The 10,581-nt window shown below is 44.1% G+C and overlaps 3 protein-coding genes across 3 annotated transcripts; 2 read left to right on the top strand and 1 right to left on the bottom strand.

The window, feature by feature from the left end:
• Positions 1-323: 323 nt before the first annotated feature.
• On the bottom strand, positions 324-1,003 carry C8R40DRAFT_1175730 (uncharacterized protein; the record flags this gene model as incomplete). The annotated part of the gene is made up of 2 exons (XM_046232378.1): positions 324-466; positions 517-1,003. The coding sequence occupies 2 exons, from the start codon at positions 1,001-1,003 to the stop codon at positions 324-326; spliced, it is 630 nt and encodes a 209-aa protein (XP_046081352.1).
• Positions 1,004-1,304: 301 nt separating this feature from the next.
• C8R40DRAFT_1175729 (uncharacterized protein) lies at positions 1,305-1,795 on the top strand (the record flags this gene model as incomplete). Its single annotated transcript, XM_046232377.1, has 3 exons — positions 1,305-1,443; positions 1,491-1,696; positions 1,748-1,795. The coding sequence occupies 3 exons, from the start codon at positions 1,305-1,307 to the stop codon at positions 1,793-1,795; spliced, it is 393 nt and encodes a 130-aa protein (XP_046081351.1).
• Positions 1,796-4,167: 2,372 nt separating this feature from the next.
• On the top strand, positions 4,168-5,118 carry C8R40DRAFT_1175728 (uncharacterized protein; the record flags this gene model as incomplete). Its single annotated transcript, XM_046232376.1, has 2 exons — positions 4,168-4,713; positions 4,768-5,118. The coding sequence occupies 2 exons, from the start codon at positions 4,168-4,170 to the stop codon at positions 5,116-5,118; spliced, it is 897 nt and encodes a 298-aa protein (XP_046081350.1).
• Positions 5,119-10,581: the final 5,463 nt, after the last annotated feature.

Raw genomic sequence — 10,581 nt, 5'->3', positions numbered from 1 at the left:
CCCTGCAGGTACTACCCGTATAGCTTCTAGTAGTTAGTCTGGCGCTCCGCACCGCTGCACCGTTCCATAGATATAAATACTGCCTGTACGCTACTGTAGTTCCTCAGTTTAATTATCAACTTAGATCTCCCTTCCCAACTTAGTTCCTCTCTCAGTCTTCAGGCTCAACGCCTTGAAGTACGTTCTACTCAACCTTAGGACTTAAAATGTTCTTTGGTTCACTCCTCGTCACCAGCGTCACTTGGCTGCTTCTCAGCTCCTCCCTTCTATACTTCCGACCTCCGGGGACTAACGGTGTAACGGCGGTGTTGTTAATAACTTCACTACTGTCCCACTCGTCTTCCGCACTTAGACACCTTGTGGCCCTGGCACGGTTTCACGGTGTACATGATCTTAACAGTGTCCAGCTTGAGATTGAATGCACGGATATCGTACATGTCATCCTCAGACAAGCAAGAGGCTGGGTCTTGAACAAGTAAGTACATATGTAGAAAAGAACATAGAAGGAAAACACACTGAGCCGGGATACAACTTTGTCAAATTCTTCTCCAAGTGCATCTAGTGCACTTAACCCTTGAAGCAAATATGCTGCTACAAACTCCTTGTCATCGGAACCAGACTGCTCCCCTTTATCTAGATACTCCTGCTCGAAATCTTCATTGTCTTCAAGGCCGTGTGTTCCTAGTCTAAGAATGTGGTCGTCAGGCTCCTCGGTATTGCTGGGAGTTGATATTTCAGAGGAGGTGAAGATTGGGTGCATTCCCGCATCTTCATCTGGACAGGGTGGAGGTGTTGGTATGTGTGGGTATCGGTTTCTTCGATAATGCTTCCTAGGGCGCACTGGATGTTTTGATATGCCACTACGGAGAGGACCATCCACATTAAGTGAATGAAAAAGGGCTTTTTGTGCAGTAAGAGGTCCTTGCTGTTCAAGATGTTTCAAGATAGTGCGGCACGTTAAATGGCGGCCACAGTGGTCACAAATGGCTTTGTCTGAGGGCATGAATGGGAAGATTCTTGGACTTTGAACATTGTACTGATATTGTATTACTTATTGGTAGAAATGTTTGTCGAATATAAGAATGATATCATTGATACATATCATCCTCTCCACTGCTCCATAACAACTAGGGCAGACTAAGAGCACTAAACATGAGCTATACCATGTTGGGAGGTGGCCGTTGAATAAAAGTGGCGTGTACATGATAGCTGAGTTCACTGATGTTGTTGATGTCATCATATCGTAGCTCTGCTTATAACCACCATGAACGTCGATTGGAACTCATACTCCTCTCATTCTCATCATGTCTAATCATCCTTATACTGATACTGACAATGCTCATCATGGTGGCCATTCTACTGGTCACCGGTACACGGATGCTCAAGATGCCCCTTGCGAAGGAGAAAAGGAAAACTGTCCTATTCAGTTACAACAACTCAAAGGTAGAGACATTGTACTTAAACCCTCGAACTCTGCTCACCATCATCAGCTGAGGTTAATCAACTACGAGCTAGGAATGCTGAGCTCAAGCATGTTGCCCAAATGAAGAATTCAAGTGAGAGCCACGAGAATGTACCAGAGCGGTCAATTCCTCGACCTTCAAATCTTAAAAATACAAGCATTGCAGAAATTCGGCAACATATGGGTCTCGAAGGAAAGGATTCAGATTCAAAGAAGAACTGGCTCAATCATCGTGTGCGTCATGTGTATATTCATACTCGTTCAAGACTGATTCTAAACATCTAGAAAACGGTCCGAGATGCTCTAACAGTGACACGCCTAAATTTTGGCTAGACGTCTATGCTGTGAATTGTGACATTTTCACATATAGATTTGTATCGAGAGGACTGTAATTGAGACCCAGATTGACAGTCAAAGTCAATACTGAATCAGTCTAATAAGTTGAAGGGACCATATACCCATACTACCACAAGTTGGTTAGTTTACCCATCCCCGATACTACCTTCGGATAGCAGTCTACCTGTTTGTCAAGCAGGATTATACCAGACTCGGACTACATCCGAAGGATGACCATTCACGTATGACATACCAAGGGTATTCTTATTGGACCTTATGTTGAAACTGTTAAAGTTTATGCAAGCTACATTCATTGAATGGCCTTAGGCATCATGTGAAGTAAGGGCAAAGACAGGAGATGGCTTTTGAATTGCTGAATAAAAGTTTCCAGAGTTTGGCAAACAAAATTCAAAGCTTTGAGTGATTGGTTGCAAGATGACACAATTTCAATGGACTGGATCTTTGCCCTTGTGTCTGACACTGCATAATATTTATTTTCATGAGTATTTCATAAGTATTTTATAGGTTATGGGAACCAATGTGCCTAAAACACCATTTGACAAACTCAGTTTAGTCACAATTTTTTTGTTTACAAAACTGGGCCTCTATCACTTGAATTCTCCATACAGATGCAGATTCAGCAGCAATACCTTGAATGATGTTAATCTTGCCACCAACACAAAGTAATAATGATGTAATTGTTACTAGCACATGACCGTAGGAGATGGCCAAGCTCAACTTCCCCCCTACAAGATGAACGGAAAATTTTTAGTAAGAAGCCTTACCTAAAGGTTTGGCAATTAAATATAGCAGTCTTACAACACACATGCAGCATGTTGATCATTGCTTTACTTAGGTTTTATCTGTTTCACACATGTTTTACTCATGCTTACCACTAACCCAGAGTGTCGGACATTACTAGGGCGGAGGGTTATTTACTTGTATATAAGCTGTAGTTACTTGCTGTATTTCCTTAGCTTTGATCTTGTCTATTCTACCTGGTTTAGCCCAGAACTTTGCTTACTTCCTTTATTGCTCTGCCACCTGAGGTTTTCTTGAGTGTGACACCTGGTGACACCTGTTACGAGTCCGAAATGTAATGAAGGATTCATCTTATGGTGGGTTCCAATGTGGGAATTCATTACCTCACCTTCCTTCTATATTTTTGACCTTCCTCTTTCAGTGATTTTTTTCCCCCATACTTGGACTGTCACGCTTTGCACCACTCATCACCTTTTTGTCACTCTGCATTACCTACGGCGCCCCCACCTCCAACATTGTCTGCGCCCTACATCTTGCCGTGAATTCTTGGTTGCATTACATCCCCCTCTCGTCCTACTTCTCTGGCATTCTTCTGCAAAAGCCTTTGGCACAGCTCGTCAACAAAAGTCTTGTAAACAACGACCAAATCAGGATGGCCATCTTCTGGGGTATTCGAGGATGGGAATGGAGCTGACCAAGGGGGAGGTGGGTTGGAGAGAACAGTCTGATTTTGGGACGGGGTTCGAAGGGGAGAGAGGTGCGTTCCTCTTCTTGTCCATGCGCGCTGGGGCTGCAGCTGAAGATGGGAACGACAGGTATATTGCTCGGTCTTTGGCACCACAACAAAGTACTTGACCGCTCACCAGCCTATCTCTCATCGCCAATATCTTTTCCAACTTCGTCCGCATTCTCCTTTGCTGCCTGCGGTACACAACCTCTGTGTTATCTTCTACCACCATAAACACCATTTTCAGCATATTTTGCTATCCCATCACCTGCATCCTTCATACTGTTCTCGCATGGTCGGCCCACTTTTTGTTTCCAAGCGCTGGTGCTTTACTTATCTCTGTATCTACCCCATGTTTACCCTGCTACATACTGCATCTATTTACTCTGCGGAATTCAATAACTTTTGCACTCCTGGCCACTACTTTCCTTGTGTTTGCATGGTGTTTATTTTGCCACCTGGCTTGCTGCATCCACTGGTGCCCATGTTGGGCTGGGAATTGCCGCCCCTCTTGAGCACTTTCCTCCTCATCTGTCACCCTCAATACGAGGTAAGTTCTGAGGTGGGATGCATTTGCGTGAGAGGTGCGCACTTCCCAAATCCTGGGCACTCTCCTCATTCACCACCCTCAATACGAGGTAAGTTGTGAGGCTACTTACAAGCGGGCAGTCAGTGTTAGTAGCCTGTTTGCTCTCCCCTTTTATTTGCGAACCCTGGCCTAGCCACATTGTACCTGCCGGTTTCGCCCCGTATGGCCATCTCCTGTGCAATATCTGTTATCTGCCCTCCATCGGGGACTTATATTCTTGGTGATCTGATGCAAACCATCCGGTGGGTCCATTTTTGGTTTATTTGGTGCATTCTTTCTTTCTTTTCTTCTATGTCTCACCTTCACCATTTCAAAGTTCTGGCTACTCATTTTGAGTGCAATTCGGCATGGCGCTCTGAGCTTATGGACCCTGACCTTGACCTCAAAACTCCGTCTTCTTCACACGTTGTTCAGTTCCTCACCCACTCATTCCCCAACCTGCGCACCTGCACCTCTCTCTCTAATTTCAAATCTTGGTTCCATAGGTTCAAGTGTGACTATCCTCTTACTCACGCTGCTCTTATCGAAGCTGCTGTATTCCGCAACCACCGAAATCGCGCCAAGATGGTTGACCATGAACCTATATGGGCTGTCTGGTATGATCATCTCCGAAGTGCCAAGCAATCTGATGTCCGCATTGGTCGGAAACCCATGATGCGCGTTGCATCATCCCTTCTTCAGCATGATTTGGACCCAAACGAAAGTGCTCGGTTTGTTGATAAAGAGGATGGTACCCCTGTTATGATGGCTATCTGCGATTTCTGTTCCCTTGTCGAAATTGTGAACTGGGTTAATGACATTGTCCTCCGCAATGTGGCTTGCCAGCACAATGTCAGGGTATATTCTATAGCTTGGTCTATCTTTCACTCTGCCTCATACTTTTTGCTCTAGAAGGAGGATGCTGGGTGCATCGTCATATGTGGCTGGTCTGCAGGTTCCAGATCCAAACCTGCTTTTGATTTTGTTCGTAACTTCTTGTCTTCCAAATCTGAGGATGAGAAGCATTCCCTTTGTTATGAGGCTGCCTCTGTGTTCGCCCTTTTCTGGAACATGATCTGTGCCTTGGGTCCCGAGGAGGTTCTCTCCGATATCGAAAACTTTCTATCCACCACTAACATCTATGGTATGGATGCGAATGTCCATGCTGGTGGTCCCGAAAACATGTACACCGTTCCTATCATGTTCCGCAATGCTCGCATGGCTCCTCCTTCTGGTGTTTTTGCCCACAATTACGCTTGGTAACTATTTCCGCTATCCCTGTTTTCTGAGTCTTGCTCACAACTGCCTCTTTATAGAGCTGTTCACGATGAATCTCAACCCCACAAATGGTCCATTGCTTGGACTACTTTCCACGCATCCATCAACAAAGAACTGGGAGGTCATTTTTACAATTGTGACCATGGTATCCGCATTCGCTCTGCATCTAACACTGCTGTTTTTTGGCAACCTGAACACTATCATGGCACAAGTATTCAGGATGTCCCTCCTTCAGAGGAGGGTGGCCCGGTAACGAGCTTGCCTCGTTTTTGTGTGAAAGAGAAAGGAAGGAATCTAATGGGCACTCCAACCAACCAATCTAATACACAATATGCGAGTTCACTGCTATCAAATTTATTTAATAGCAAGGGGTAGTGTTGGCAAAGGTTCCGCAAAGCTTTGAGAGCTAAGTACAAAGCTTTGATCAATCAATTTGAATCGTTCTAAGGATTCGATATATTCCTTTGATCAAGGTAGATTCAGCACGATTTGTGCTTTAGTTTGTATTGATCTGGGTATATCAAGAATTGGGGGTTTGAATCAAAGTAAATTAAAACCGAAACACACAGACCCCTACGGAGGGCTAGAACTATGTGTTGGCACAACCACACAGCGTGATTTGCCCTTAAGACCAACGACTGATCCTAAGTTCAAAGAATACCCAACAACTGGATATACTTCTCGCAGTCACAAGGAGCAGAACACAACGTTCCTATACTCACAAGTGCCAGGCCCGAATGGCTGCTAGCGAAGAGGTTTCAGTCTGGCGGGAGTGTGTCTTTCCTTTTTACGGATTAGCACTGCAACGTCGTCCCAAAATCACTTGTATTCCAGATACATCGGATCGCTATTTATATATACAGAATATAGAGTCGCATAGTACAATTAATTTAATACAATAAACGTTCGGAACCGCAAGGAAACTTCTACACTCAGTCAGATACCATTTAATTTGAATCTACATGTCCTTATTGGGTCCATATTGGTTCCAAGATTCTAGTATACCTCCAAACATAGGTAGGTACTTCAATATTCATTTAATTTAATTGTTTTTGGAGGATGACTCGAATGGTGTTCAACTGTCATTGCTGTTCAACACTTACTTCGATCGTTTGTCACCTCGTCCGGAGGCAAATCAGCTCTCCTCGATTCTAATCCTATCAATCTGATTCATCTGGATTAAACTAATTGCTTCTCTCTTTCAACAGACACCCATTGTGCCTATACTCTATCAAGGGAGTTACGCATAGTATTCATTTAATTGCATTCTTCAATATTTTCTACGTCAGGACTCTTTGACATTCATTTGATATGTCTTCAGAGCCTCGCAGTCTTTCAATCGTTCTTCTAGTCATTTTACTCAACCATGCAACTTGATTGGTCTATTAGACTAAATCGCAGTCTTTTAGATTAATGCATGATCTCGTTCTAGAAGGAGTATTTGATAATTCCTGAGTTCTAGAAAGTCATTTCGAGTCAATCCTCGGTTCATGGTCACTTGAGTAAGTTCTTCCAAACTCCTGCCAGTGTACGGTCCAATAAGAATACCCTTGGTATGTCATACGTGAATGGTCATCCTTTGGATGTAGTCCGAGTCTGGTATAATCCTGCTTGACGAACAGGTAGACTGCTATCCGTAGGTAGTATCAGGGATGGGTAAACTGACCAACTTGTGGTAGTATGGGTATATGGTCCCTTCAACTTATTAGACTGATTCAGTATCGACTTTGACTGTCAATCTGGGTCTCAATTACAGTCCTCTTGATACAAATCTATACGTGAAAATGTCACAATTCACAGCATAGACATCTAGCCAAAATTTAGGCGTGTCATCCCCCCCAAACTAAAGAATTTGACCGTCCTCGGTCATTCGTAGTTTTGTATAGGGAAAGGATACCCAATCTGTTATTAGATTGATTCGACAAGACTATATCTCCTCTTAATGTAATTCACTGGGTTTGGATCTCTACTTCTCCATGCTCTCCAATCAATTTGGATGCCCTCAAATGGGTTTCTAGCGCTCATCTTATCAATTTATTCACACGCCTGCTACGAATCGTAACAGTTTAGCGCTCAATTTGGATTGAATACTTTTTCGGTATTCCTATCACATTTCGAATTTTTAATTCACAATCTTTTTATCATCTCGTCACAGAACGAGCTTCCATTTCACGGAGAACTGCTCTGACGTACACACTGATTCAGTGTGTACCTTTATTTGGTTCGGGGCACGGGGTTCAATAAAATTTTTCGTTGAAGTCCGTTTTCCCTCTTTATTCCTTTCTTTCATCTCCTTCATATCAATTCAAAATGGCTTCATCCTCGAGTCAAACTCGATCTTCAGCCGCAGTCACTCTTCTCCCAAGCTCTCTAATGGAGGCCCAGGTGATACTTGCGGGTATTCAATCTAAATCAACACTTCCTTTGTTTTTCGAAAGCGCAGTTTTCCAACGCCTTCAGGCAGGAGATTATTCTCCTCCTTTACTTGATTCTCAACATTCCCCGGATTATGATGGATCTGGTTCCTTTCCGGCATTCTCATATCCTCGCCCTTTACTTCCATACTGCTTTCCTCCCAAGACTTTGCGTCCTTTGTCAGTAGCATCAGGCTTGGACCTGTTTTGTTCTGCTCAAATGGCAGTTAGAACATTACAAGCCTTGATGGACGATTGTCCTTCTCCAGAGTCACCGGAAGTTTATGATGTTTCCGAGGAGGCTGCACCATTTTTGGTGCGTAACTGAAAACCCTTCCTACATCGTTTATATTAATAGTTTTCACTAGGTTTATATTCGGGACTTCTGGATCGGTCGGGCTAATTGCCCTTTATTCGCGGAACAAGTTCTATCGTTGGCAGAATCCCTTTCTCTCATCCTACCCGCTTTTCTTCGCGACGATTTGACGCAGCAATGGGGCATTCCCCTTGAACATCGCTCTTCAACTGCAGTAAGTGTTCGTTTCTATTGAATCCTCTTTTAATCTCATTTAATTTAATTTACAGGGTGTTCACAAATTCGAACGATTCCCCGCCATTCCGATTCCATTTTGTCTACGCTTTCGTGAGGGAAGCGCAATGATGCGTTCAGTTCCTTCTAAAGATCTAGATGCCTTTGCCTCGTTACGCGGTAAAGGGTCTTTGGCGGGCGCTTCTAAGCTTAATCCTCTTGCACCTCCTTTGGAGATCAAGTCTTCGACCTCCGTTTCTAAGGCACCTGTAGCTCCCCCTCGCTTAATCAGAAGGAATCGGGAGTTAGAGAACCTCAAGGCCGATGCTTCTTCGTTCTGTGAGTTATAATCTTAATTCGTAGATTTTTGTTTTTATTTATCCATTCTTTTGTTTTTGATTCAGTTGTCTCTCCGCGTTCCACTCGTTCAAGAGACTCGGATAACGAGCTTTTGAGCGGCTTCCCTTTAGTAGACGCCGCTCCTCGAGCTTCTTCGCCTACCAAGGTTCCCGTGAGCAGGAAGGAGCCTAAATCCAAAACTACCGTCAAGGTAGTTGAAGATTCTAAAGCCTCCGACCCTCCTACTTCTGCTTTGGTCTACAAGAGAGTTCGACTTCCCCCTCATTCGAGGAAAATTGCTCCGGCCGCTTCTAAAGGAAAAGCGCGGCAAACCATTGTTACTGAGGAGGATTCGGCTTCCAGTGAAGTTGAATCCGAAGATGAGGATGAGGAGGAGGACTCTGCGCCCCCTCCAAAACGCCTTAAAACGACATCTTCCATATCTGGTAAGTTTTTATTCTTCATTTTTCGTTTTATTTTATTAATTTAATTGGATTGTAGCTTCACTGCCTCGTCGTTCAATTAAACGGGTAACCGTTCCCAAACGAGTATCCAAGGCTGTCACAAAGTCCGCTCCTGAGCGTTCCTCAGAGAGTACCTTTCAACCGGTACTCTTGGCGGATGCTCAAGGACGCTTACGACTTCCAGAGCAGTCGACTGGTGCCTTCACACCCTTTCCCAAATTTGCTCATGCCAGGGTAAGTCGTTGTTATTCAATTTAATTCATTCCAAATGCTAACTCTATTAATTTAATAGAATAGCGCTGCCTTAACTCGAGAAAACCCTCTCCTTACAATCAATCCTGACTTCGTCGAGCTGGGCTCCATTTTGGAGACTCAAAACGCTCGTTTCACGATGCAGGACTTGATGCAAGTTAACCGGGTAATTCGCGACGTAAGTTGTTTTCCAATTTCTTATTTTAATTTAGTTGCTAATATGGCTTTATTTATGTAGCCTTCCATTCCCAGTCAAGCTTGCGTTTCGGCGCTTGCTCGAGGGGATTTGGAAGCAAATTCGGCTCCACTACCCGGGTACAAATGTCAAGCTTGCTCCTCACGGAGTTTGAAGTGCTTGGGGTCCTTGGATGTGGAGCTGGCTATGGACGCGCTCAATGCGCTCCATAAGGCTTCGACTAGCAGTACGCATAGTAAGTTTGCTGTATTCTATTTGATTTTATTCATTTAATTTAATTCGTTTGATTCTATTTAGATCTAGCAAACTCATTACGACGAGCCACCGACCTGAACGACCAATTAAAGCAGATTGGGTCCCTTTTTGACACTACGCGGGAACTCTTCTTGCGGTCCATCTTGGACTTGCAGAATGCAGGAGAGGACCCCGTCGTTGTGTTGGAGGCACTCAAGGCTGCCGAGCCCAATCGTCGGGCAATCAATTTGAATGAGTGGACCCTCTTGGCCACTTTATTCCGTTGGCCCAGTCCATTCAACTTGAGTGGGCTGGATTTCGACAATCGTACCCCCGGTGAATGGATCGAGCTGCTTTGCAGCATCCATTCCGGAGAGTCAACTGCGCACATCGGCGAACACGGACACCTGGTCGAGGCTTCCCCACCTCCGGATTCTGCTACCGAGGCTTTGGAAGGCCTCAAGGAAGTCGAGAGGGGGTCTGCGGACGAGGGTACCAGTAGCCAAGTAGGGGGATCCATTCCAATGGAATTGGATCTTCCTGCAATCGAGAGTCTGGCCGAGCCAGCTCTGTCTCCTGAAAAGGGGGCAGAGCCAGCGCAGACTCTTGAAACGTAGCTGGTTCCTTTGGCGTCGGGGCGTCGTTTTCTTTTTTTTGTTTTGTTTCATTTTATATTTTGTCATACACGGATGGACGGGTTTTTAAACCCAAATATCTCATTTTAGCTGACCACTCGCGGTCGTATCGTCTGGGTTTCTTAACCCAAAAAATCTCATTATGGACCTTTTCAGGACCACAGGTCGCTTGAGACCATTTCACTTTAATTAGATTTATTAATCTAATATCTTTTGTATTTTCTTGTATTTCTTGTATTTCTTGTAGGTAGTTTACCTATTATTTTGTTGTGGATAGCTTATGCTATCCTGTATATATCAATTTACGAGCTCTCATGCTCATGTTTATATTAATTTGAATGAGTGAACTTAAGTCTCATTTAATTTGAATGAATTCCTATAACCA

This window comes from Lentinula edodes (genome assembly GCF_021015755.1).
Source record: "Lentinula edodes strain Le(Bin) 0899 ss11 chromosome Unknown C8R40scaffold_46, whole genome shotgun sequence".
NCBI classification, from domain to species: Eukaryota; Fungi; Basidiomycota; class Agaricomycetes; order Agaricales; family Omphalotaceae; genus Lentinula; species Lentinula edodes.
Note: the sequence above shows the minus strand (reverse complement) of the source record. Positions and strands in the feature narration are given on the sequence as shown.